This window comes from Procambarus clarkii, chromosome 4, assembly GCF_040958095.1.
Source record: "Procambarus clarkii isolate CNS0578487 chromosome 4, FALCON_Pclarkii_2.0, whole genome shotgun sequence".
In the NCBI taxonomy this organism is placed as follows: domain Eukaryota; kingdom Metazoa; phylum Arthropoda; class Malacostraca; order Decapoda; family Cambaridae; genus Procambarus; species Procambarus clarkii.
Genome location: NC_091153.1, coordinates 3,476,886 through 3,503,931, shown reverse-complemented (window position 1 = coordinate 3,503,931; position 27,046 = coordinate 3,476,886). Strand labels below are relative to the sequence as shown.

Genomic DNA, 27,046 nt, shown 5'->3' with positions numbered 1-27,046 from the left:
ATATGTGCCTCAGGAGATAGATTAGGTGTTACGTCCACCCCCAGGTCTCTTTCACGCGTCGTTACAGGTAGGCTGTTCCCCTTCATTGTGTACTGTCCCTTTGGTCTCCTATCTCCTAGTCCCATTTCCATAACTTTACATTTGCTCGTGTTGAATTCTAGTAGCCATTTCTCTGACCATCTCTGCAATCTGTTCAGGTCCTCTTGGAGGATCCTGCAATCCTCATCTGTCACAACTCTTCTCATCAACTTTGCATCATCCGCAAACATCGACATGTAGGACTCTACGCCTGTAAACATGTCGTTAACATACACAAGAAATAGAATTGGTCCCAGCACCGATCCTTGTGGTACTCCACTTGTTACTGTTCGCCAGTCCGACTTCTCGCCCCTTACCGTAACTCTTTGGCTCCTTCCTGTTAGGTAGTTCCTTATCCATTCTAGGACCTTTCCCCCCACCCCCGCCTGCCTCTCGAGCTTGAACAGCAGTCTCATGTGCGGTACTGTATCAAAGGCTTTTTGGCAGTCCAGAAATATGCAGTCTGCCCAACCATCTCTGTCCTGTCTTATCCTCGTTATTTTATCATAGAATTCCAGAAGGTTTGTTAGGCACGATTTCCCTGTCCAGAACCCATGTTGATGTTTGTTCACAAACCTAATGTTCTCCAGGTGTGCAACCAGTCGTAGCCTAATTATTCTTTCCAGTATTTTACAGGGGATGCTTGTCAGTGATACAGGTCTGTAGTTAAGTGCCTCCTCCCTATCTCCTTTCTTGAAGATCGGCACGACATTTGCCTTCTTCCAGCAACTGGGCAATTCTCCTGACATAAGTGACTCATTAAAGATCATTGCCAGAGGCACGCTGAGGGCCTGTGTGTGTGTGTGTGTGTGTGTGTGTGTGTGTGTGTGTGTGTGTGTGTGTGTGTGTGTGTGTGTGTGTAATTACCTAAGTGTAATTACCTAAGTGTAGTTACAGGATGAGAGCTACGCTCGTGGTGTCCCGTCTTCCCAGCACTCTTTGTCATATAACGCTTTGAAACTACTGACGGTCTTGGCCTCCACCACCTTCTCACTTAACTTGTTCCAACCGTCTACCACTCTATTTGCGAAGGTGAATTTTCTTATATTTCTTCGGCATCTGTGTTTAGCTAGTTTAAATCTATGACCTCTTGTTCTTGAAGTTCCAGGTCTCAGGAAGTCTTCCCTGTCGATTTTATCAAGTCCTGTTACTATTTTGTACGTAGTGATCATATCACCTCTTTTTCTTCTGTCTTCTAGTTTTGGCATATTTAATGCTTCTAACCTCTCCTCTGTGTGTGTGTGTGTGTGTGTGTGTGTGTGTGTGTGTGTGTGTGTGTGTGTGTGTGTGTGTGTGTGTGTGTGTGTGTGTGTGTGTGTGTGTGTGTGTTAAGGATCACATCCCAAGCATAGCTTATAATATGATCACTGGCTTTCTTGGGGGCCTAGCTGAGTTTAGCATTCATCGATACACTGAATAATTAAGTACGTCATGCTGAGGCCACCTCAGTCTCCGCTGCGGCCCACGGAGGCTAAAAATTATTAATATCCATTTACTGTGCAAGTCATGGGGGATAAATAATGTCGATCTCACTGTTATTTGAGTTACATAACCCGTGCACGATAGCCCGCTCTGAATAATACAATACCAACTTGCTTTATAATATAACACACGTCTGGTTTAAAACGGCAATAGTGTTGTTATAATGGTTCGAATCTCCTTGTAAGGCCTGATTTTGTAGTTATAGGGCTCTTTGACTTGTGCCAAACATGTGCAAATATATTAATATATATTTTATATGGATGAGAGGTAAATGTAGAATGCATGATTTATTAGTTACAAATCGTCGAAAAAGGGAAGATAGTGCTCAGGCGGTTAAGCCAGCGACGGGGAGAGTTGGGAGGAGCGAGGAGGTAATGGTGGGAGCGGCGGGGTGTTTACTCTCCCCAGGTGTATATCCTGGCCCCCAGGCCACTCTCCCTCTCCTCGTGTCCTCCGTCACTCTCCCACCACAACCCTTCCCGTGTGTGTGTGTGTCGCTGCTCACCCCACACACTACCTCTTGTCCAGCCTCGGTACTCCACACTGCTGTCTTTCGCACCACACTACGGTCACAGTTTCCACTCCTCACTCGAGGACCACCTCTGCAGCTACACCTCACTACACAGCCTCCACCCCTCACTCGAGGACGACTGCTCAAGCTACACAGCCTCCACCCCTCACTCGAGGACGACTGCTCAAGCTACACAGCCTCCACCCCTCACTCGAGGACGACTGCTCAAGCTACACAGCCTCCACCCCTCACTCGAGGACGACTGCTCAAGCTACACAGCCTCCACCCCTCACTCGAGGACGACTGCTCAAGCTACACAGCCTCCACCCCTCACTCGAGGACGACTGCTCAAGCTACATAGCCTCCACCCCTCACTCGAGGACGACTGCTCAAGCTACACAGCCTCCACCCCTCACTCGAGGACGACTGCTCAAGCTACACAGCCTCCACCCTTCACTCGAGGACGACTGTTCAAGCCACACAGCCTCCACTCTTCACTCGAGGACCACCACTACAGCCACACAGCCTCCACCCCTCACTCGAGGACCACCACTGCAGCCACACAGCCTCCACCCCTCACTCGAGGACCACCACTACAGCCACACAGCCTCCACCCCTCACTCGAGGACCACCACTGCAGCCACACAGCCTCCACCCCTCACTCGAGGACCACCACTGCAGCCACACAGCCTCCACCCCTCACTCGAGGACCACCACTACAGCCACACAGCCTCCACCCCTCACTCGAGGACCACCACTGCAGCCACACAGCCTCCACCCCTCACTCGAGGACCACCACTACAGCCACACAGCCTCCACCCCTCACTCGAGGACCACCACTACAGCCACACAGCCTCCACCCCTCACTCGAGGACCACCACTGCAGCCACACAGCCTCCACCCCTCACTCGAGGACCACCACTGCAGCCACACAGCCTCCACCCCTCACTCGAGGACCACCACTACAGCCACACAGCCTCCACCCCTCACTCGAGGACCACCACTGCAGCCACACAGCCTCCACCCCTCACTCGAGGACCACCACTGCAGCCACACAGCCTCCACCCCTCACTCGAGGACCACCACTACAGCCACACAGCCTCCACCCCTCACTCGAGGACCACCACTACAGCCACACAGCCTCCACCCCTCACTCGAGGACCACCACTACAGCCACACAGCCTCCACCCTTCACTCGAGGACTACAGCTACACCTCACTACACCGTTCAAGGTAACCTCCGCAGTCCGATCTTACTCTACACTTCCTCACCTCTCATACTCTACAAGCAACAGGGTTTATATTAATTGGTTTTGTCAGGGGACACAAAATCAATATATTTACCCTGAGGTAATGATTATATATAATTTATTTAGGCTTATATCGAGATCCGCCCAAAGTCGAACTACTAACCCTCCCCAAGATGCAACTCTATAACCGTTGCTCGACTCCTGAATACTGTACCCATTTACCGATAGGTGCACAGAGGCATTAGATGAAAAAAAACGTCCCCAACCATATTTGTCCCACCCGGGAATCAAACCTGGGATGCCCAATTATTAGTCGAGGGTGAAGCATTAATATTAGTATATTTTGGTAGCAGTCTTTCTTCTAAACAAATGTGACCGAAAGGGTGAATTATGAATATGAATATCTATATGAATATATAGGGTGACATCCATGTTTGATTTGATTTTGTTTATTATGCACCCCATACCCATCCCGTGGGTGGTATTGGTGTAAAGGTCAGACAAGTAGCTTTATGCCCGAAACGCTTTGCGTAATAGTGGCTTTAGGCATTGTATGTACTAGCTCTACCTATAAGTCAACCAATCTTTGTAAAAATTTATTGTATGTATGTACCTTACCTAAATAAACATTTTATTTTTTTTTTTAAGTAGGCCTCTTGAACAAATCCACAAGTAGGCCTTAAGTAAGCCTCTTCCTCTCTCCCCCTTCTTCCTGTCTCTTGACTGCTGGAGGCAGGTTAGTCACACCCACTTGGGTATCAAACTATGGGGACACAAAGTTTTCCCCTGGTGCTGTGTGGTTGCAAGAGAGGCCTGTCACGTATCCCCTTTCAGTTTGGCCAGAGTCAATTTCCTCCAGTTTCGAGAGAAAACTCTGCCTATGGGGTTTTAAAGTTTGCTCATTGGACAAGCGCCAGATATAACTGGTCATTGGCTAAGGGTGCCAGGACCGAGGCCTTGGTTCAAATTGATTGGGTTTAGGCCTAGGAGGGGCGGAGTTTCTAAGGCAAGAATAGCTTTAGGGATGGAGCCAGGACTCTACCTTGAAGGATACAGAGAAAAAGATAAGACAGTGAACTGGACTAGTGCTTGAGGGGGGTAGGGGTTGTTGCTCTACCAGGCTACACTGCCTGAGGAAGCAGTGATAAAAGTATTTATCTGTTAGTTCCCTGTACAATTTGTAGTCCATTACCGTGCCTCTAAAGAATAGGATGTCACTAATGTAGTGTTTAATTAGTTTGCATTATTAAATAAAGTTACTGTTAATTAATCTCCTACGTATTTTATATATTTCCCCTTAATTAATTCAGTCTTAGATCTTGAATTGCTTAGGACATCACCTGTGATCTTTATGAATAAATATATTCCCCTTGTAATTCATGTAGAAGGAATTTTATTCATCCAGTAAGTATTAAAAGATCAAAGTTCCCTAACACACTGTATTAGCCGACTGGTCTCCTCCCAAGTCAATTAGCCTAATTATTAAAGTTCCAGGAGTTGTTTGTTTTATGAGTAATCTTATCTCCCATCTGGTCTGTAAAAATTGTAAAGATAATTTTAACACCTTGGTCATTTCTTCCCCCTTCCCTCGATAACTGGTTTGAGCATGTTCTGCTGTGAGGGCAGACTCTTCCCAGTTCTTTTGGGTTATACCAATGCAGTTATTACAGCGTAAAGGGTTAAAAGTTTATAGCAACCATTACAGTAAGTGTTACCATAGTCGTATAATAACAGCAATATTGCCTATTATAAACGTTACAATGGTAGCAGCAGTGTTTGTGGCAAATGTTAGTGGTGACATCAGTATCTATACAATGGTGACTTCTCGGATAGTTACAGTGGACCCCAGACCCATCCCGTGGCAGTAGTGGACCCCATACTCATCCCGTGGGCAGTAGTGGACCCCATGCACAACCCATGGGTGGTAGTGGACCCCACTACCACCCTTGACAAATTTTAGCTTCCAAATTTCATTATTGTTCACTGTATATGTATTGCAGATTCCTGAATTCCATTAGTAGCCGTAATTTGTTTTCATTGCCATAGGGCAGTTTTGTCTTAAATCCTTAAAAAATTTAATAGAATAAATAAACTCTCACACAATACCTTCTTTGCAGGTAGTGTTTCAAACACGATTAAATAAGCAATAAGGAACTCATCTGCAACATGAAAACTACAAAGAAGAAAAGGTGTTGCAATATTTCACCTTTCAAAAGACAGAATCCATGGCATCAGCAAATGAATTGTTAAATAATTCTTACGGTGAACATGAGCATGAAAATGAGACGCTTATTAGTAGGTTTGGTGATGGTGGGGGCTTTAACAACGGTGACAGTACTATTCTATTCACTGTTTCTCAGTTCTATAATGCCCATGCCACCAGGATCAAAGATATACAAGGAAACAAAACTGAAACGACTTGGTGAGTACCAGGTCTTGATTGGATCTGCTGTTGAATCACAGTTTTATACTCTAGATGTTTATAATTGCTCATACACTAATATTACTTCCGGCAGTATTCACTGGAATAATATATACTGGCAGAGAGTAGGTAATAGCCAAATTTACTTATATAGTTCCTTTTACGATGCTAGATTTATGTACTCTAAAGCTTATTATCATTACGTTAGGGTCATAGGAATGTCTGTGGGAAAAATACAGTCAAAAGATTCCTTTTTTTGTAGCATGTGGTATAAGGAACTCCAGGATCCAATAGTTGTCAAAGCTGACACATCAGAAGTCTGGATGCAACTATGGGACCATCATCCAGACCCTAAAACCTATCATACCTACTTATTTACTTGTCCCGTTCCATTAAAGATGCGTGACAGTTTATTATACCCAGACTTTGTTTCCTTGTCTTCCCAGCCATGCACTAGTATAACTACAAAACTACCCATTAATAAGGAAGGCTTTACTGAACTGTTAAGTGGGAGAGCTAAGAAAAAATATGCGGTGTGTGTTAAAGGAATGGACTTTGAAGACGACATATCCGTGAAACTTTTAGAATGGTTAGAACTTCTTTACATTCTTGGTGTTGATAAAGTATTTATATACAAATATACCGTACATGTAAGTGTAGAAAAAGTTTTAGATTATTATGAGAGGCAAGGAAAGGTGAAGATAATTCCTCTCACCTTACCAGGAGACCAACCAAATGAACCAAAGTTACGTTCTGTGTACCTAAGAAGGGCTGTGTGGCAGAAGAGAAGGAATGAACTTGTACCATACAATGATTGCCTGTACAGAAACATATATCTGTACGATTATGTCATACCTTTAGACACAGATGAAGTAATTATACCAGTCAAGTCCTACACGTGGTCAGAAATGTTTGCAGAACTAAAGAGAGGAGACCCGAAAGCTTTGGATAAATACGCTTCATTTTCAGCTCAGAATGCATATTTCTTAGATGTGTTTAATTTCACTTATAATCTGAAGGTGCCAAAATATTTCCACATGCTGCATCGGACAATCAGAAGCGCCAATTTTAGCATCATTGGTCATTCTGTAAAAAGTTTTGTATCAACAAAAAACTCCCGGACTGTCTTTAACCATTATGCTCTCGAGACACTTTACCGCAACATGAAAACAAACAAGGTAATGAACACGTCACTCGTTCAAATGAACCATTATAAAAAACGCTGTCCAAGAGAAATATACAGTCAGTGCAAGAGCAAATTTCTCCGTTATACTACAAAGGATAATACAATAGATAAGTATATGAAAGAGCTGATGTATAAAGTGGAAACAGCAATTAAAAATATAAAGTTATTCAACATTACAGAATGATAATCTTAATTTTTGTAGTAGGTTATTGTGAAACATTTAGATAATTTTGATTCTGTATCTTTACACCAATTATGATGATAAGAGGCATTTCTGCAATAAGAGTATGTAATGTATTTCATGACTTATACTGAACCAATACAAAATTTAATAATTTCACATTGCGTTCATTGAAAAATCAGCTCTTTCTTTATTAGCTTAATTGCTGGTATTTGTCTAAAGCACTAGTTCTTAATCTCTCGGTTACAATGCAAGCCATTTTGAGTGGGTTGTCAAGGGTCTCCAGCAAGCATCTGAAACCTTCTTTTCTATTCCAACGGACTATACTGTACGAAAACGTTTGCATAAGCAACAAGATGGTTGCCAGCACATCAGCTCTCAGTGTCTTATTGACTTTAAAAGTGATTGTTTTTAAAAGGCATTTTACATAAAAGCAAATATTTGCATTTCGTGCTATCTAGTTTTTTATTTTCCTTGTACTTTCTTTAGCCTTCATAAAAGTAAGTAGCTATCAACAGAAGGCACTAAGTCGGGATGACTATTTAACAACGACTATATCTCAGGATATTCAAAAGATCTTAGATGTCACTCACGATGCCAATACAAGAGCAAACAAGACATAACATGAAAAACAACAAAAACATACGCTTCACCACGGAAGCTGGGACAAAAACGAATGGCTTATCACCAGTCTAGATGGACTGCCACTAGCTCTAGGCAGTAGAGCTAGTAGCATCGGTAAAATGTTGAGGGGGGATGACAAAAATGAATAACCAGTTTAGTGACCAAGACAAGTGCTTAGCATCAGGTCCTGGAGACATACACCAAGCGGTGAAAACTGGGAAATTAAAAGGGGCAGCTCGCTAAATTTTGCATAAAAATTCCATAATCCATCAAAAAATAGACATTGAGAAGAACAAGGCATCATTTGAAAATTCCAAATTCTTCCTCCCTCCATCTTGCTACTTGCAACTGAAAGTAGCCAATAAAGGGAAAAAAATGTGGGAACAGCGCAGTATAATGTAGTCCGTCTAATCCTTCAGACGTAGACTTGCACAAACAACAGCTGATGTGGGACAGTTATGCAAGTCCCAGCTGTGTCTGGGTACAAGTGACATGATGAACAACCCAGCTTGGTCTGGGTACAAGTGACAGGACGAACAACCCAGCAGGTTTTCATCCTATTGGGGAGTGTTGTACATGCTGCTATGGCGGTGCGTCCACTCACAGGATGAGTGGCGCTGCCCAATAAACTCGCCCCTCGGGGCAAAATTAAAAAAAAAAAAATTTAAACAACACCTGATTACATTTTAGCTAGCATTATTAAATCATTTTAAAGAACAAATGCAACAGGGAACAAATAATCAACTGGTATTTTCTCTTCTATTTATAGTTGCCAAGGCATACCACACAAAATATTTTTTTTTTCTGTCATCGGTACAAAAATTCCATACATAAAACATTAACAATCTCTTCCCACCTGAATAATACAGATATTCATTGTTAAACAGCATTACCTTCCAGTTAATGTGCTACTGTATGTTAAACTTGATTTACCTTATTAATTATAATCTAAATGCCAATGTATATACCCAAGTTGTATAATATTGTATATATATATAAATAAAAACTTCCTCCAATAAGATAGCACAAATAGCAACCGGGACATGTATGGACACAATATAAACTTAATATAACAACACGTGTTTCCTACCAAAAAATCTACGAGAATGTGCAAAGGTCAGGAGAAAAAATAAACATATACCTAAGGGTAATATGCACTGTACTACATTATTAATAGGATAAGGTGTGTCAGGCCAATATTAAGGTGCACCAGGCCAAGGATAAGGTGTGTCAGCCAGAGGATAAGGTGCATTTGGCTGAGGATAAGGCAAGCCAGCCTAGCATAAGGTACATCGGGCCTAGGACAAGGTACATTGGGTTTTTCATCAAATGTATTTTCCTATACTATACCTTTTAGTACAAAGATTTGACTTTTATACTCCCACAACTATTCATAATTTTTCCAAATGCTTCTCGGTTACGATATAAGCAATTTTACTGGAGGAGGGACTGAAATACATAAGTATATATGGAAAGTTAGAGTTTTTAAGTACTATATAAGCTGCAAATTACTGGATAAATTTCACAATGTTAAGGTCAAAACAATAAAACCTCTGTTCATATTCAAATACAGAAATGATGTCATAATGGCCAGAATACCCAATGGCCACCCTTTTCTAGCTGCTGTAAAATTCTGACCAGAGGGTGCCAATGGACACCAAATTCATGTTGAAATATATTAGTACAGTATATCTTTTTGTCAATTTTGTTTTTGTTATGGTTTAAGAGCTACCAAGTTAAGAGCACTTTCTATTTGCATTTCAAATGTACACAACTCCATGTAAACCAGAGGGGTTCTTAACCTGGCTTCCATGGGCCCCCCCCAAGATAACTAAGGGTTCCACAAGAGATAGTGATAAATATGCTAATTCTAATCATGTGTAAATGAAATTTTTAATCATTTTTGTGTTTAATTTTCTTATTTAACCAGCATCAAGAGCAAAGACAGAAATCGCCTCCTGTCAATTGACAATGAAATCCGTGTGTTTATCTAGTGTACAACCTGGAATTATTTTAACGGCAAAAAGGTTGCAAAACACTGATCTAAGACAGTTTGGCTAAGTAGTGATTACAATGTGCACACTTACAATGCCAAGACACACCTCTTGGGAAAACTTTTTTGCCTTTAAAACCAGCCTACATTACATTTTTAGTGATGAAAGCACCCATAAAGAATATAAGAGCGTGACTCAGCACTCGTATATTAATACTGACATTACTAGCCCCTCTTTGTCATGTATGGCATTTATATGAATATGCGCACATGAAGTAGGCAACAATGAACACATTGATAAGCACGTCATCCAACATCTTAAAAAGTAAAAAAAATGTGCCGACATGTGAAAAAGAGAATTCTTAAACTATTACAAATGTACTTTGCAAGACATTTAACAAATGTGAATTCCAACCCGTTAACAATAACTTTCACATAAATCTTCTCTACAAATTTTTCACTTCTAAATTCTGATAGCAAAAGGCTATACGAGCACATCTAAAACTAGTGCTGATGAAATTCCAAGTTAAAAGTGTCACCCATTGCTATTACATCACAAATCACGTGCATTACTTTTATGCCATCAAGTCAAAAGACTATAGATTTGTTCTTTTAAACACCACGTATTTTTTTTAATCCATACTCCATACCTTTCTGCAATAACTAAGGAACTTCAGAGCTACAAAAAAACCAGCGTTGAATGTAATGAAACGCCATTTTCTGGGTGAGACCCGGAGGCTCCCCGGAGCTTTACCGGCTGATATGCTAATGTCAGACTTTGGCATCAGTCATGTGTATGGAGTTCTAGGGCCTACCGGGGACCACGAGCCAGAACCTGGCCCCCTCAGAGAGGCAAGGGGAGCAATGGCCTATAGAAACCCCCGTGTGGTTGGAAGCATTCTATGTCTGCCATCGACCGGGTCAAGCATCCAGAAAGGTAAGCATTCCAAAACAAACCCCTATTCTGGTGAAAATTGCTACCTAAGCCGAACTAGTGAATAGAACTCTTCAACAGAAAACACGGAAACTAGTATGACGTCATACGTCACCGCGCCGCTGTCTGCGCAGCTCCCCCCTCCCCGGGAGGGGGAAGGGGGAGCCCCAGACCTCCCACGCCGGCTATCCACCCATCAGTTCTGAGGCTGGATGTCAAAACACGCGAAAAACGCCGACCGGAGGGAGGGAGGGTTGCCGGGGAGCCTCCGGGTCTCACCCAGAAAATGGCGTTTCATTACATTCAACGCTGGTTTTCTGGGGGGAGCCCCGTCGGCTCCCCGGAGCTAACTACCCACAGAGGAAGGTCAAAGGGACAAAACCGGGAGGCGGACACCACGCACCCCCCAAGGAGGCGAGACAACCGGCAGCAAACGCCAACCCAAGGCGCCACAGCCCCGAAAATCCCGGGAACAACACGAGAACCACGAGCAGCAAGGCCCCTGCACGAACACCAAAAATCCATGCCCGAAAGACTGCAAGGCCACGTCGCCCAGACGGCAGCGAGAGCAGCGAAGCCACGAACGCCACAGGCATAAGGGAAGAACACAGGCAGCTTAGCCACAAGAACACGGCTGACCAGCCGGGACACCATCACCCGCGAACCGGGAAGAACAGAACCGGATCAACGCAAAACGCGCTCCGGACCCAAACGCCGTGGCACGCAAACAACAGCAGAGGGCCGCCACTGAACACAAAAACGACACACCCCCGGCCCGACCAATGAAGCACCAACAAACCCTGGACCCCTCCAGAATGCAGCAGCCCCACCCCGCGCCAGAAAAGATGGAGACTGCTGCCATCAAACAACCAAAACGCTAAAACCGAAGGAGCAAGAAAACACAGCGAACCGACCCCCAGAGGCAAAGGCCCAAAGGAAAGAGCCGACGAAAAAACACACCGGAACCGAAGGGGCACTACCAACCGAGGAGAAGACAGAGCACGCTGACCAGAGACCAGGATGGTGCAAGCGGCGCACGAACAGGCCGGAGGTGAAATGACGCACAAGACAGCTGACTAACGGTGCAGAAGCAACACCAAGACCGAAAGCAAGCTGAAGCGGCTCCGCCTGCGCCGCACGAAAAGAGGCGACAGTATGTGGCAAGACGACGGCCCCCAACCCCCACTAGAAAACCAAGCCGAGAGTAAACCAAGCCAACAAGAAGGACCCACCGAAGAAGGGACAGGAAAAGGAAGGACCGCCAAAATACCCCATACTGCCGCCAAGAAGCACGCAGGTGGGACACCTACCACGAAGCCACCCGACCACCAACCGGAGGCGAGACCACGAGGCAGAACATAAGCAGCCCCGACAAGGCCCCCCGAGCCCAGGAAAAAGGCGGAGCCGCGAGAAGATCTCGGGCGCGACCACCGAAACCCAGGCGGCACAAGGAGATGGAACGTCTGCCGAACAGAAAAACTCCGAAGCATGCAAGCCCGCCAGGAGTTCAGAAACGACGGGTCCGACGCGAGACATCGCAAGAACCCCCCCAAAAAAAATAAAACAACAACAACAACCGGCAGGGCAAGCTAGGAAAACCAAAGAAGGCGGAAGGGTCGCCGCCAGAACAGGACCCGAACCAAGGGGCCCGAACAACTGCAACAGACCGAAACAAAGAAGCACATCACAGGACACAGGCTGACCAACGCCTAAGAACACACGCAGAACATTCCTGCTGCAGAAGAGGCAGGAAGAAAGAGCAGAAGCACAAAAAAAAAAAACCAGGAGAACAACCAGGGGTGGACAATCAGGCAGGGACAAAAACCCCACGCAATCCCCAGGCACAAAACGGCAGCAAAACGCCACTCCACAACCGGACACAGGAACAAGGACACGCCACCGTGAAACACGGTACCAATGCACACGTGCAGCAGCAGCAGCAACAGGCACCACTGCAACATGCAACATGTAAATAGCAACTCCCCTCTGCAAAGGCAGAGAACGGAGCAGGCAGACCCCAGACAGGGCCAACGGAGACACGACAAAACCCTGCAGGCCCAGAAACCTGCACCAGGCGACCGACGGCGGAGAAACCCCGCTCGATACCTGCTGGATGAGGTACTGGGAGCTCTTTTACACCTCAAGCCCGGCCCAAGGTCAGGCCAGACCGGCCAGAGGATGGCCCACCAGGCAGCTGCTAGGAGCAGTCCACCGGCCCACATACCCCCACAACCAGGCCGGGCCGGAACTGCCATACGAAAACAGGCCAGTGCGCCCTGGAAGTCCACGGACGAACCAGCAAGAAGGCTTATGCTCGCAAGTAGGTCGTGTAACAAGCACAGACCACTGATGGTAATACAGTGTTCCCCAAAAGTGCCAATAGCACCACTGCACTCCACTGGTACTATCCCGCAAGTTCTACCAGATAGGCGGGACCCAAGAGCCAGAGCTCAAATCCTGCAAGCACAGCCAGGAGCCTCACCAGGTGAGTACAGAACCAACCCTACAACCCCCACACCTCACAACATTAAAAAAGGAGGGTCCCCTGAACGACTGTAGCATGGGTTGGACATGCACAGGAGGGGGACAGGAAGGGGTGACAAAGGGACAGTCACTGGTGTGCGAACGGTCTCAGTCGTACAAAATTATACCTAAATAAAGACAGGTATATGAACACCGCCGCATCCAGCGCCCGGCCAAAAGACGCCAGACCGCAGAAACTCACCTGGCGAATGGTGGCTCGAACTTGACACGACTCAACCGTGCCCAGAAGAACGTGGGAGCACCGCCAGGTGAAGACGCCAGAGCCGGACCCGCAGGAGAACAGGGAGAGGCGAAGGAGGCGGTCCACACCCATGACACAGAAAACCGCGGTGTCCTCCCCACAACTGGGAACCAGGACACCCCTGGCGCAAAGGGGCACATACCGCAGCCAGGGAGAAGAACGAGAGGCGAAGCACTGTAGCAAAAAAGGGCGCAAAACCCCAGCACTGAACCATCGCCCAGACCAAAACAAACTCCACGGCGCATGCGCATAACACGCTGGCCGAACCGCACACCCTCCCTGCGGGAAGGCGCCAGCCAGGACTATTGCACGAGAAAAAGAGCCAAAAGAGGAAGCAGGAACAAGAAAACCGGCCAAAGAAGCAAAGAGCCCAAAAAAAGGGAACCCAAACGGGCGACAAGTAGCCCAAACGGGCGACAAGTAGCCCAAACGGCCGACAAGTAGCCCAACCGGGCGACAAGTAGCCCAACCGGGCGACAAGTAGCCCAACAGGGCGACAAGTAGCCCAACAGGGCGACAAGTAGCCCAACAGGGCGACAAGTAGCCCAACAGGGCGACAAGTAGCCCAACAGGGCGACAAGTACTAGGAGCCGACAGACGTTCCAATAATGCGGGAAGTAGCGAAAAACCTTCCCGTACCCTCGAGAACACAGAAGCCAACACTAGTCCCGAAGGCACACGAAGGCGCAGGCGCACCCGAGATCAAAAGTCACGCAGAACCCCATCGAACGGGGAAACATGACAAAAACACCGTCCCAAAAAGCGGGGGAGGAAACATCCACCCACAGGACGGAACCAACCGACTCAAAGGCCAAGGAACCGAGCCCGGGGAGGGGCCGACGTCCAACAGCACGTACGGCGAGTGGGGAGGAAAAACCCCACTCCGCGTAACCACAAGCCCCGCCTAGAGGGGGATAAAACCCCCCACGGGGTCTAACGGGGCCAAGGCCCCCCAAGTCAGCCCCTCCCCAGCCCCGGGAACCTACACGACAGGCCCCGGGGCCGAGCCGTTCCCCCAAAGCCCCGGCCGTACCAGAAAACCGGGGCAGCCGTGAAAACACTAAGGAAGGGAGCCCACTGGCAGACTCATACAACACGGCTGGAGGAACAGGCCCAAATGCCCCCGTCACTACCCCGGAAGGGGAATTCCCCGAGACTGCCCGAGTCTCAACACCACCAAACACCCCGCCCTGAACCTACAGACGGTAAGGAACCAGATGCAGGCAGGAAGGGTGAACCAGGGGAAAAACGAAATACAACGGGGCAGCCCCGGGGCTCCCGGGGAGGAAACCACGAGAACGTTGCCACCACCAAGGCTCAAGTGCAACGCCCCTGCTGCCCGCACCCGCTTTGTTAGCACAACTGGGTAACCGAGCCACAACGAGCAACCAAACTCGCAGGACACCGGGTCGAAGGTGTCACCGACCCCACAGGCAGCAGACGGAGGCAAAACAGAGAGTCACCCAGAGACAAAAGGTGAGAGCAACCCTCAAACTCGCTGGAAGCGAGGGGGGGGCTCTGGGGTCACATCCATCGGACCCGCGCGCCCCCAGGGGTTTCCCAGGGTCCCGAGCGTTTACTTTAAGAGGACTCGCGCTCAGGTAATCCCAGGCAGGGTACTGCTAACCGGCACCCAAGCTACCAAACAACTTTCTAAGAGCTGAACCCCCGGGACGTGTACACTCACGGGGACCTAGCAGGGGGTACCACCAGAAATACTCAGAACACAAGGGACACAAGGGGCAAGAACGAAGGCAGACCCCCCCACCAGGTATATAAACAAAAGAAAAAGAAAACCCCGCAAGAGGACAGCGTACCCAAGCGGAACAGAGCCGGCCGCTATGATTGGTAAAGACAAGCTGCACAGTACCCCGCGCCCCACCAGTGCAAACACTGCCCCTTACTCTAAGGCGAACAAGGGAGACAGAACACCCGAGCACACAAAGAGCGGCCGAAAACCAAGCGGTAAACGGCCAAGCAGGGGCAGGACCCAAGGAACTTGTGGAAGGTGGCCCCAAGCCCCAAGGGCAGTACTTACAGGGCACCTAGGGAAGGGAACCCTAGGCGCATGCAGCCCGAGTACTGAAGAATCACACCCGGCTCACGCACCACCTAGAAAACAGACACCACACTCTAGGTACAGTGCTGAAACAACCACTGGAGCCGGAGCACATAACCATTGCCTATAGCATCAGCCGAAGAACTGATGGGTGGATAGCCGGCGTGGGAGGTCTGGGGCTCCCCCTTCCCCCTCCCGGGGAGGGGGGAGCTGCGCAGACAGCGGCGCGGTGACGTATGACGTCATACTAGTTTCCGTGTTTTCTGTTGAAGAGTTCTATTCACTAGTTCGGCTTAGGTAGCAATTTTCACCAGAATAGGGGTTTGTTTTGGAATGCTTACCTTTCTGGATGCTTGACCCGGTCGATGGCAGACATAGAATGCTTCCAACCACACGGGGGTTTCTATAGGCCATTGCTCCCCTTGCCTCTCTGAGGGGGCCAGGTTCTGGCTCGTGGTCCCCGGTAGGCCCTAGAACTCCATACACATGACTGATGCCAAAGTCTGACATTAGCATATCAGCCGGTAAAGCTCCGGGGAGCCGACGGGGCTCCCCCCAGAAAAGTAACTTTACATACCTAACATATTTAATGCCCTAACATCCAACCGTTAAAAAATAACTTAGTACTATAAATCATTAATAATTTGAAATTCATTACCATTATTATAGACTCCAAACATGACATTATATAAAGCTTTCTATGAGCGAGATTCTTACATTAGCTACCAACATTAGAAAAGTTTCATGATTTGCTGCTTGCAAAAGTACAATTCCTGTTATATAAAGGAAGACTTTTGCCTTAAAACACACCTTGTGTTTTGTTATGGCCCTAGAAAGAGGTCAATCACAAGAAGAGTTACAAGGTTATTCCTCCTCACCCTTGTATTAAGTTGTGCTGCCACATTCAGTCAATCCAATCTCACTATCCATCCAATCCTGTTCCAGTCTTCTTAATTAACTTTCCCTCCACTCAATATTTAGAATTGCAACCCCCCGTATTCCCTCCACATTGTGTTTACATGTGAACCCAAACAAAAACGACTTCTCGTACATGAAATGAAAAGACGAAAATGAAAATCCCTTCAATAAGCTAAACAAAATATTACTGTTCTGTACATACACAAAGGTGTAGGAACATAGCAATAATATTTGATCTGGGTTCTGCACACATCTAGATAGCTATTTTGGATTAAACAAAGAATACATTGAATGGATATAAAACTGTAAATGAAGTCATCACAGAACCTTCCCCTGCAATGTACATGCAGAAATCATTAAACCACCTCTTATAATTAATACATCATACAGTATTATTTGCATCTTCATAGACTCTACTTGGCCAAACTCTTACTTTCCCAAAATAGTTTTCATTAATTTATATTATTTATATATTATACTAAAATAGTATATAGTGGGTACCACCTCTATATATATATATACTTTATATGTATTTTAAAATTAAATACTGTATCAATTTTATATAAGACAACAAATAGATCAACAATTAAATTAATTAAATTTAAAATAGAATTAACTTGATCAGAAGTTATATACTGTAGTAATACATTACAGTACATAGAAACCATAGTCTACTTAATACTGAGTCAAATTCATATTCCCGAGGAAATATTTTAAATCTAATGCTGCTGGCAGTTTATATTACCATACAAGAAAATATTTGACACTAGATTTGCAAATGCTTTGAATTCTCATCTCTTGCAGTTGTAAAATATGGCTAAAGAGAATAATAGCTGCCAAGCTCTTGAATGAAATGTTCTGCACAGTTCATTTACTAGTTTTCAATAAAATTTTCTTATGTTAATATATAAAAATAATTTATCAAACTTTACAGCCTGACATTCATTACCCCACTGATTTTGACCCAAAAACTGACTCATCAGTGTATAACTAGTAAGTACTCATTACATAATGACTAAATATAACATTACTCAGCAGACGCGGCAGCCGCTAAATACCGACGTATAAGCTCTACAGTTCATCTTTTATAACGTCCGAATCCGTGGCCTGTGGTGCTGCACTCTTGTCATCCTTTGATTTGGCTACTTGCTTGGCCTTATCGACAGCTGCTTGAACTTCGTCAAAAATTTCCTCTATTGATACACGCGTCCCCCAAGCTTTGACAACATGACCCGTCTCGTCTACCAGATACTTGTAAAAGTTCCAATCTGGTACGACAGATGATTCCTCTGTTGAAATGATTCCAGTATAAAAAAAAAGTGCCTAAAATTTATGCATTAAGCAAATTCGATACATAACTAGGTCAGTTGCACTGTTAAGATGTGTATACAGTGTTATAATGGAACTAAATGGGAAGGCCTTTCTATAACCATGTTTTAGATCTCTGAAACAATTTGATTTAAGTTTAAAAGTAAATTACTCTCATCTGTAAACAATACTGTATATTTATCAGAGTTAAACAAGCAAAACTATACCCTCAACTGTGTGCCCAACCACTTGGACTGGACGGTAGAGCGACAGCCTCACTTTTGCATTTTGGCGTTCAATCCCCTTCTATCCAAATGGTTGGGCACCATTCCTTCCCTCTGTTCTATCCCAAAACCTTATTTCTTCCATATGCTATATTTATTTTATTTTTATTATATTTATTAATATATACAAGTTCTTACATTCTTGTACAGCCACTAGCATGCATAGCGTTTCAGGCAAGTCCTTAATCCTAATAATAAAAAAGATGAACATTTATTTTATTTACTTTATATTTTATATATTAATATATACAAGAGTTCTTACATTCTCGTACAGCCACTAGCACGCATAGCGTTTCGGGCAAGTCCTTAATCCTAATATTCCCCAGAATACGACCCGCCAAATCGTTTAACAACCAGGTACCCATTTTACTGTTGGATAAACAGAGGCTACAGTTAAGGATCGACGCCCAGTAAATCCTCCCCGGCCAGGATACGAACCCAGGACAAAGCGCTTGCGAAGCGCCAGGTGAGTGTCTTACCACTACACCATGGGGACTGTATAAGGACAGTCACAATGGTTTAGTGCTTTCTCTTGATTACCCCTTACCTTCAACTGTCGAAAAATGTTAAAGAACAAAAATTACAATAATAAAAACATAGAACCTCTTGTGTTGACCAAACCACACATTAGAAAGTGAAGGGACGACGACATTTCGGTCCGTCCTGGACCATTCAATCAACTTGAGAATGGTCCAGGACGGACCGAAACGTCGTCGTCCCTTCACTTTCTAGTGTGTGGTTTGGTCAACATATTTCAGCCACGTTATTGTGACTCCTCGTCTGCATCTAGAACCTCTTGATAAGCACTGCTCAGTCTTATTTATAACCTGAGTAGCTAAGTGTTTAGAGAAATTAACGTAAGCACTTATTTCACTAATACACAGTGATATTATGATCCACCATTACACTTCAACTTAATAATAGTTTATGGTGAGAAATAGCTAACAATCTGACCTTCCAACAATAAAACATGGAAGAAGAAACCTATAGGGTTGTAACCTTTGAAATGGATAGGCTTCAGCAGCAGGAGGCATGCGAGACTAGCCATCGTTGTCTCCTTATTGGCCAGTTCATCGAAGTCAACACTGACATGACTAGACAGTGTAGACATCCAGGAAAACTGCTTATATTTACCAGAAATAAGATAGTTGATACTGACTTTCATTAACCAAGAGATTGAGTGAATTAAAAGACTCAATAGCCAGAAAGAGTCGACAACAATAATCAATGAATGGATAAATAAAACCAACTTAAGAGTAGAACTGCATATACAGTACACTAGCTATGAATTCAGTTATCTCATTTGTTGTTTTTCCCACCAATTAATTCATTTGCCAAGTTAGAGTTCACATAGGTACACCCATGCCCTGTAGTCACACACATTCCTTGACCCATTTCTTTGACTACCCTCCCTCAACTTCACTACATAACTAAACACCATAATACTGTGTTACCCTAAAATGAGGCACTTAAAACGTCTAGTCTAGTGCTGCTGGTGGGTACTCTCCTCCTCCTCCTTTTCTGCTCCATGTGTTGCTTCCAAGAGTGTCCAAAAAATTTTGCTCACAACATTCATCATCACAATGGGGAACTTGTTACCAAAATGATCCCAGCAATTGCTGCAGGAGTGTCCAGTGGATTCTTTCTGTTCTTCTGTTCTACAGCAAGTATTCACTCACTTGTTGGATTGAGATACCCTTTAACCATCTCCCCTCCCCAAATTCACAACATCATTCGAAAAGTAGGACAAAATTTAGCAACAGCCTGACATGTAATTAGTTTCCTGGGTGGACCATAACTGTGGCTCAGGAGGCAACTGAGGGCACCCTGCTCACAAATAAAATGAAACGAGTATACAGCCGCTAGTGCTGTACGTAATAAGCCTGAATGAAATCAAGTTAGATCTAGGTATTCCAAATTCTTGTCAAACCCACACTATTTCAAGAAACAGAAGAGCAATTACTGATACTCAAAAGGACAGAAAGTACTTGGATGACAATGATGATTTGTTTAAAACCGAGAACTATATGTACAGGCAGTATAAAACATTTATCGGGCAACGTGACACTAACTGCCAAAATTAACTAAGAAAAATATTACTTGTGGCAGGTAACTAAAGGTAATGAATCTCCCAACAATAAGCACTCCAATTGTTAACTCTCTGAACAGGAACTAGAACACACTCTTCAAATTATGTTAGTGATTGCCTTGTTATCAGTGATTTTAGAACAAATGGCATGACATATAAAAAATTTAAAGCTTTAAAGTATTTCACTCACAAATACTGAAAGATATGCTCATACTCCACCCAGGGCCATCTTAACAATGCTATAGGCCTTGGCCAAGCCAATACACTGGAGTCCCTAGCTGGATGATGAGCCCTGTTCATCTGCTAAAGTACAGGATTATCGCCAGATTGTCATACACAAATTATTTATATATATATATTTTTTTTGAGATATATACAAGAGTTGTTACATTCTTGTACAGCCACTAGTACGCGTAGCGTTTCGGGCAAGTGCTTAATCCTATGGTCCCTGGAATACGATCCCCTGCCGCGAGGAATCGTTTTTTCATCCAAGTACACATTTTACTGTTGCGTTAAACAGAGGCTACAGTTAAGGAATTGCGCCCAGTAAATCCTCCTCGGCCAGGATACGAACCCATGACATAGCGCTCGCGGAACGCCAGGCGAGTGTCTTACCACTACACCACGGAGACTGTTAAACTAAGATATAATATAATCTGAAAAGGGATTCAACTCCCAGACCTCTCCAGTAGGAGGCAGAGTATCCACTCTGCCAAAAGATCTCTTATGAACAATATGGCAGCATGGGGGGCCCTAGAATTGTGGGGCCCCTAGAATTGTGGGGCCCCTGAGCAACTGTCCATGCATTAAGATGACACTGACTCCAAACAAAGTTTGCTACTGAAGATTAGTGAACTAGAATCATATTCCTTGTTTTTCTTTGATTCCATGTATGACAAACTATCCTGTATGATGGGGGATATTAGATGAACTTATAGCTAGCTCTTGATTTATACTCCGTAATCTCGTATAGAATACGGTAGCAGCACACTGCTGTGTACCTCGTTTCATAAAAAATTTAGATACTGTAATTGTATACTGTATGTGGATGAAAATAATCATCATCCAACATCAATAAGTGATGTTTATCCTTATAATGAACCTTTTGTTATTTTTGTTTAAACATCTACACCTTAGCTCCTCCAAATTATCTAATACAGAATTGGACTTTAAAAAGTTTTAACACATACCAACAAGCATCTTGAAGGCTGAATCTGCATGCTCTCCAATCACACTAATTTTGTTGAAAATTGGGAACTCCACATCAAACTCAGAGGCGATAAATTCGATAATCTCGGGCATGTCTTGTGGTTCTTGGTCCCCAAACTGATTACATGGGAATGCCAGGACAGAAAAGTATCCTCCAAAGCCTGAAAATATATGTACAAAAATATTGGTCCTCGAGAAAATTATATCATGTAACAAATACAAACGTTTTAAATAATTTTTACTGAAGAAGGTTACCTTACCTTACCTTGAGGTACTTAAGAAGAGCAAATATGCCGATTATAAATAGAAGTAAAAAATGTACTTCCTTATGAATACAATCATTAACATTAACAAACCACATAGTAAAATAAGAGTAAAACCACTTCTACTCACTCAGAATATCGTGTAGTTTCTTCAGTTCTCGGTAAGTCCTTTCTGTGTAGCCACATCGACTGGCCACATTAACTACTAGGGTTACCTGCAAGAGTTAGTTTGTATTAGTGGCACCTATATGATCAGCATTTTAAATATTACACATGTAGAAAAATAAGTGGTGAGAAAAGTATCAAAATAAGTTCGAGGAATAAGAGAAATAAGCATCGTGAAACATTTATAACAAGCAGTGCAAGACAAAAGGGTATGACATGATGTTCGAGTTTCCTTCAAACACTACCATTCAAGTGCTGTAGAAGTAAAATATATATGGGTCAGACATACATACACCCATTCATAAAGCTATAAAGTAAAATTTATCGCAGACAGGTATAGAACTTTATTAGATTAAAGAGATTTAGGTAAACCATCCATAAAAATAGATACTTCCCCTCCCCTGAGATACCCCAGTATTATGCTTGTCCACAAAGCCTGTGGATTGTTAAAGGTCCTGAGGCATTTATAACTTTGCTGAGTAAGCAGTTTCATGAGTTTATAACCATATGGGTGAAAATGAACCTCCTGTTTCATCCTACAATGTGGCTTATTGAGCTTGAAACTGTTGCCCCTAATATGTACTGTATTATAAATTACCTTTAATCTATCCATGATTTTTATTCTTCTGTATGAAATATTTCTTAATTCATTCCCTGCTTCAAACATTTGTGTGGGTGTACTTATCTATCAGTGACTATGGGAAAAGTTAAGTCAAGATCAGCATCGTCTGGTTATTAACCACGATGACACCTGTTGCATTATAATTCAACTATTCTGAGTTTCAAAATCCTTGTCAAATCTCCCCTTGAAGTTGTGGATGGAGGTGACTTTCACAATTTCTCCTTTCAGTGCGCTCCACTTGTTGACCCACAATACTGGGTATGGGCATTTCCCTACATTTCTTCAACTCATTTCTGTTTTTTGGGTCCTTGCTTCCTTCTTGAGAGAAGTAACTGCCGAGTGAGGAGCAACTACTGTGATGTACCACTGTGTGATGTACAAATGTGCGATGCCCAACTACTGTGTGATGTACAACTGTGTAATGCCCAACTACTGTGATGTACAACTGTGCAATGCCCAACTACTGTGTGATGTACAACTGTGCGATGCCCAACTACTGTGTGATGTACAACCACTGTGTACTCACCTAGTTGTGCTTGCGGGGGTTGAGCTCTGGCTCTTTGGTCCCGCCTCTCAACTGTCAATCAACTACTGTGTGTGATGTCCAATTACTGCATGAGGAGGAACGTACCTTGCCACGGTACTGCTCAAGGGAGACATTATTCCCGGCATGATCCTTCACAGTGTAGCTGTAGAAGTCCTCGCCCCGGCCACACTGCACCCCGAGCACCAACACTAACACTGTAACTGCATGCAACATTGCTAGCGGCTGTGTGTGTATGTGTAGATACAGTTACAGTTGATGGTTAGGTACAGTTTAGTTGAAGGGTTTGCCCTTCTGATGACTGTAGGAGGACCAGGAGCCTTGTGTAGGGGCGGGTGGCGGCGTGGGTGTAGCTGAGCTCCTTCAACACAAGGTGTTTACACCATCGTCCCGTCTCCCAAACCCTGCCTCAGCCTCCACCTCGGCTTCATTCATTACATAAACAAACACCTCTTGTGTAGTCATTTCATCCTCGTAACTAATAATGGAGCTGCTAAATTTTATTTTTTTAATATTTAAATGCTCTATAGATAACTAAATAAGGATGAAGTTTAGGGTAAAATTTATGTTATAGAGGAGAGGATCGGAACGCGAGAGGGGGGCGTTGACTTGACTACCAGATGCAGCTGTTCTTCACTGCCACGTATTTCTATCACGAACGTCTAGACACACTGAACGCTCCCAATTTTTTTATATACTATTTTCTTGGAAACTACTTTAATGCATAAATAATTCTTACTAATAACTCGTTCGAGTCACACAAATATCTCTTAAGTTTGCCCTCTAAAACAAATGTGGTTGACCACTGTACAGGGCATAAGGATCCCAGTATAGTGCTGGGAATAGCGTACTTAATAATAATTAATCGTACATAATAATAAAATATTAAATAATACTACCAGGGCTTACTCCCCCAACCAGGCCCGAGCAGGAATTTCTCTGCAAAAAAAAAAAAGTACATACAGCGGGGTCGTTCAAGACTCTCAATTGGTAATTCTGGGTTCGAATCCCGGGCGGCACAGAAATGGTTGGGAGCATTTTTTTCTAGTCACCTAATGCCTCCTGTTCACCCAGTAGTAAATAATTACCCGGGAGTTAACTTAATTGTGGGGTTGCATCCTAGGGAGGGTCAGTAGTTCGACCCTAAGCGGGGAACGGACCTGAATATAGACCTAACATGTATATATATACACAGGCTGCCTGTCCACCGACACGATGAATTATTATAAAGCACGAGTATAAAGTTAGTTTAGTGCATTTATTACGCACCCCCATATCCATCTTATGGGCGGTAGTGGAAAGGATTAGAGGCACATAGTGGGCTCATCAATCCACAAAGCTGCTATTAGAACAATATCTAACTCTGGCCCCAGACATCACTCGGTACCCTTACTCAAATCTCTAAATATGTTAGATATTAAGTCACTGCACATCCTCACATGTGTGCTCTATATATTTAAAACTCTGAACTCATTAAGGTCAATTCACAGTCTCCGTGGTGTAGTGGTAAGACACTCGCCTGGCGTTCCGCGAGCGCTATGTCATGGGTTCGTATCCTGGCCGGGGAGGATTTACTGGGCGCAAATCCTTAACTGTAGCTTCTGTTTAACGCAACAGTAAAATGTGTACTTGGTTGTAACAACGATTCTTCGCGGCAAGGGATCGTATTCCAGGGACCTGCCCGAAACGCTACGCGTACTAGTGGCTGTACAAGAAATGGTCACTGCTTGCATCACAAGCGGGGATGTTTCTGGCGGGGGAGAAAGAAACAATTGCGCAGCGCGTCCCGCGGCGTTGCGCGGGCAGTTTGGGGCCGTATAAATACGGGCGCACAACGGGGCTCCGCCTCACTCCGCCTGCCCTCGCCGCTGCCCTCGCAAAACCCCACCCTCCCCCCCTTTTGCAAGCGGCCGCTTTTGTACCCCCGTCATGCTTTGCACAGTTGTCCCGATTGTCTCCCCACTGCATGTGGGAAGGGGGGTGCAGCGCCGGTCCCCAAGTGTCCCGCTGTCCGCAGCTAATACTTTGCCCAGTCTAGGTGCTAGTAAGCCCTACTTGTAGTCACACCCCCTTCTCCTTATCCATTAGGTCTTTTACGGCCTCTTGGCCGGGTACATTACGTGTTATGTGGTCTCTCACTTATTAGTTATTCTTTGTGTCCTGCCTGTTATATCCTAGTGTTATATAATTACTACACATTTGCACTCGGCCTTAATTCTAGTACCAGTTAACCTTTAGGTTTCTGCAGAATTAGTTTCCATGTCACTATAGGCTAAGGTCTCATACTTACTACGGGTGTACCTTTTAAGTTAAATCTAGTCCTTGGAATTGTTACTGTTAATTCTTACTTTATATATTTACTTTATATATTTACTTTATATATTTTAATATAAACGTTATATATTCCTTAAATTATATTTGAAACTTTGTATATTTACATGTTCAATATTAAGTTTTATATAATATCAACTTTGTTAAGCCTATAATATAAACCGTGTTTAATATAAACTTTATATAATTACTTACTTTATGTGAACTTTATATATTTACATGTTCTGCAGAATTTAATCTTCAATAAACTTTAACGCCCCATACTGCCAGTATCTTTCTCCCCCTGGTCAGAAATGTAACAACTCTTGTATATATCTCAAAAAAAAAAAAAAAAAAAAAAAAATCGTGACCTTAAAAGGACTTGAGAATGGTCCAGGACAGACCGAAACGTCGTCGTCCCTTCACCTTCTAGTGTGTGGTCTGGATAACATGACCTTAAAAGTTTCTTAGAAGGTTGTAACAGAACCCAGGGGCACCACACCAGAAACAAATACCTATTTGATATCCCAAGAGTACGACTTAATCAAACTAGAACTGCTCGGCAAATCAAAGGACCCAGAATGTGGCATGACCTTTCCAACTGCATTGTATGTACTAGCTCTATCTATAAATTCATCAATATTTGTATAACACCCTGTTTGTATGTACTTTACCTGAATAAACATTTGAATTTGAATTATGTCAAAGACTGTACCTCTCTCAACCAGTTTAAGATAAAAACTAAAAAACTACCTAATAAACTCCATGTAACCTACCTTACCCCTAAATGTCAACCCATGTCTTACTATTGTAATCAATGCTGTTTGTTGACCAACTTGTATAATTGTTATTCTCTGCCTTGTTTCCCCCTTATTTTATTTTTTATTTTTTTTTTAACACAATTTATACTTTAAGCTCAATTACAATTAAGTTTTAGTCTAAGTGTTTTTCCCCCCTCACCTTGCCCAAAATGCTATGTGTACTAGTGGCTTTAGGTATTGTATGTACTATCTCTATCTTTAAATCCAACATTATGTATATAACTCTGAGGTTGATTTTTTAATGTTTACCTGAATAAAAAATCTAAATCTAAATCTAAATTTAGCTAAGCAAGTCACAATTTTGATGAGCTAGTTACACAGCCCGTCCTCCAAACAAAGACCTAAAAGTGATTCCATCCACCCGCCAAACCCCCCATTTATGAATGAAAAACGGTTTACACTCAACTCACAGCTGATTTCGTTTGAACACTTCCGGAACAAGTACTTCACTGACAAATTTTGTTCGAACCACAAAGAACCACAACACTATAAATGCATCACCCATGTACTACAAATACAACTAATCGCCAACAAAACCTAAACACCTAACCTATGCCTATATGTGCACAATATGCTAATATATTATATTATTCATTTATATTTGAGAGAATTCCCGTTTTGAATGAACGGCATGTAAAAATTTCTGAATGTGTCTGTGGGGTCGACCGCTGGATGTAATGGACTCGAGTCGAGGACGGGTTGAGTTACAAAATTCAATGCACATCGTCACATCAACAATGGGCTCGAGACCATCCACAAGTATAGTTTCTAATTTAAGCAAATGACATGTGGAGAGCTAGTGTCACAATTGTTTTGAATTGATATGTTTGTCCTGCACTCCACTCCACTCAAAAATGCTGTTTTTCCTCTTAGATACTTAACCTACAATTTCATGTAATTTATTAACCCTTTATATACATTTCATTTATAATAAACTTGCACCCTTGTATATATGTATAAAAGGATCAACACTGACTAGAAGAGAATAGGTAATTAAAAAGTATTAAAA

General features: G+C 43.7%; 2 protein-coding genes across 2 annotated transcripts; one reads left to right on the top strand and one right to left on the bottom strand.

Annotated features, from left to right (window-relative positions):
* Positions 1-3,113: 3,113 nt before the first annotated feature.
* Positions 3,114-7,565, top strand: LOC123751920 (uncharacterized). Its single transcript, XM_045733997.2, has 3 exons — positions 3,114-3,303; positions 5,438-5,742; positions 6,005-7,565. The coding sequence occupies exons 2-3, from the start codon at positions 5,546-5,548 to the stop codon at positions 7,110-7,112; spliced, it is 1,305 nt and encodes a 434-aa protein (XP_045589953.1). The 5' UTR covers positions 3,114-3,303; positions 5,438-5,545; the 3' UTR covers positions 7,113-7,565.
* Positions 7,566-16,013: 8,448 nt separating this feature from the next.
* LOC123751931 (glutathione peroxidase 7) lies at positions 16,014-23,302 on the bottom strand. The gene is made up of 4 exons (XM_045734005.2): positions 22,994-23,302; positions 21,706-21,790; positions 21,294-21,473; positions 16,014-17,711 (listed from the first exon to the last, which is right to left on the bottom strand). The coding sequence occupies exons 1-4, from the start codon at positions 23,120-23,122 to the stop codon at positions 17,494-17,496; spliced, it is 612 nt and encodes a 203-aa protein (XP_045589961.1). The 5' UTR covers positions 23,123-23,302; the 3' UTR covers positions 16,014-17,493.
* Positions 23,303-27,046: the final 3,744 nt, after the last annotated feature.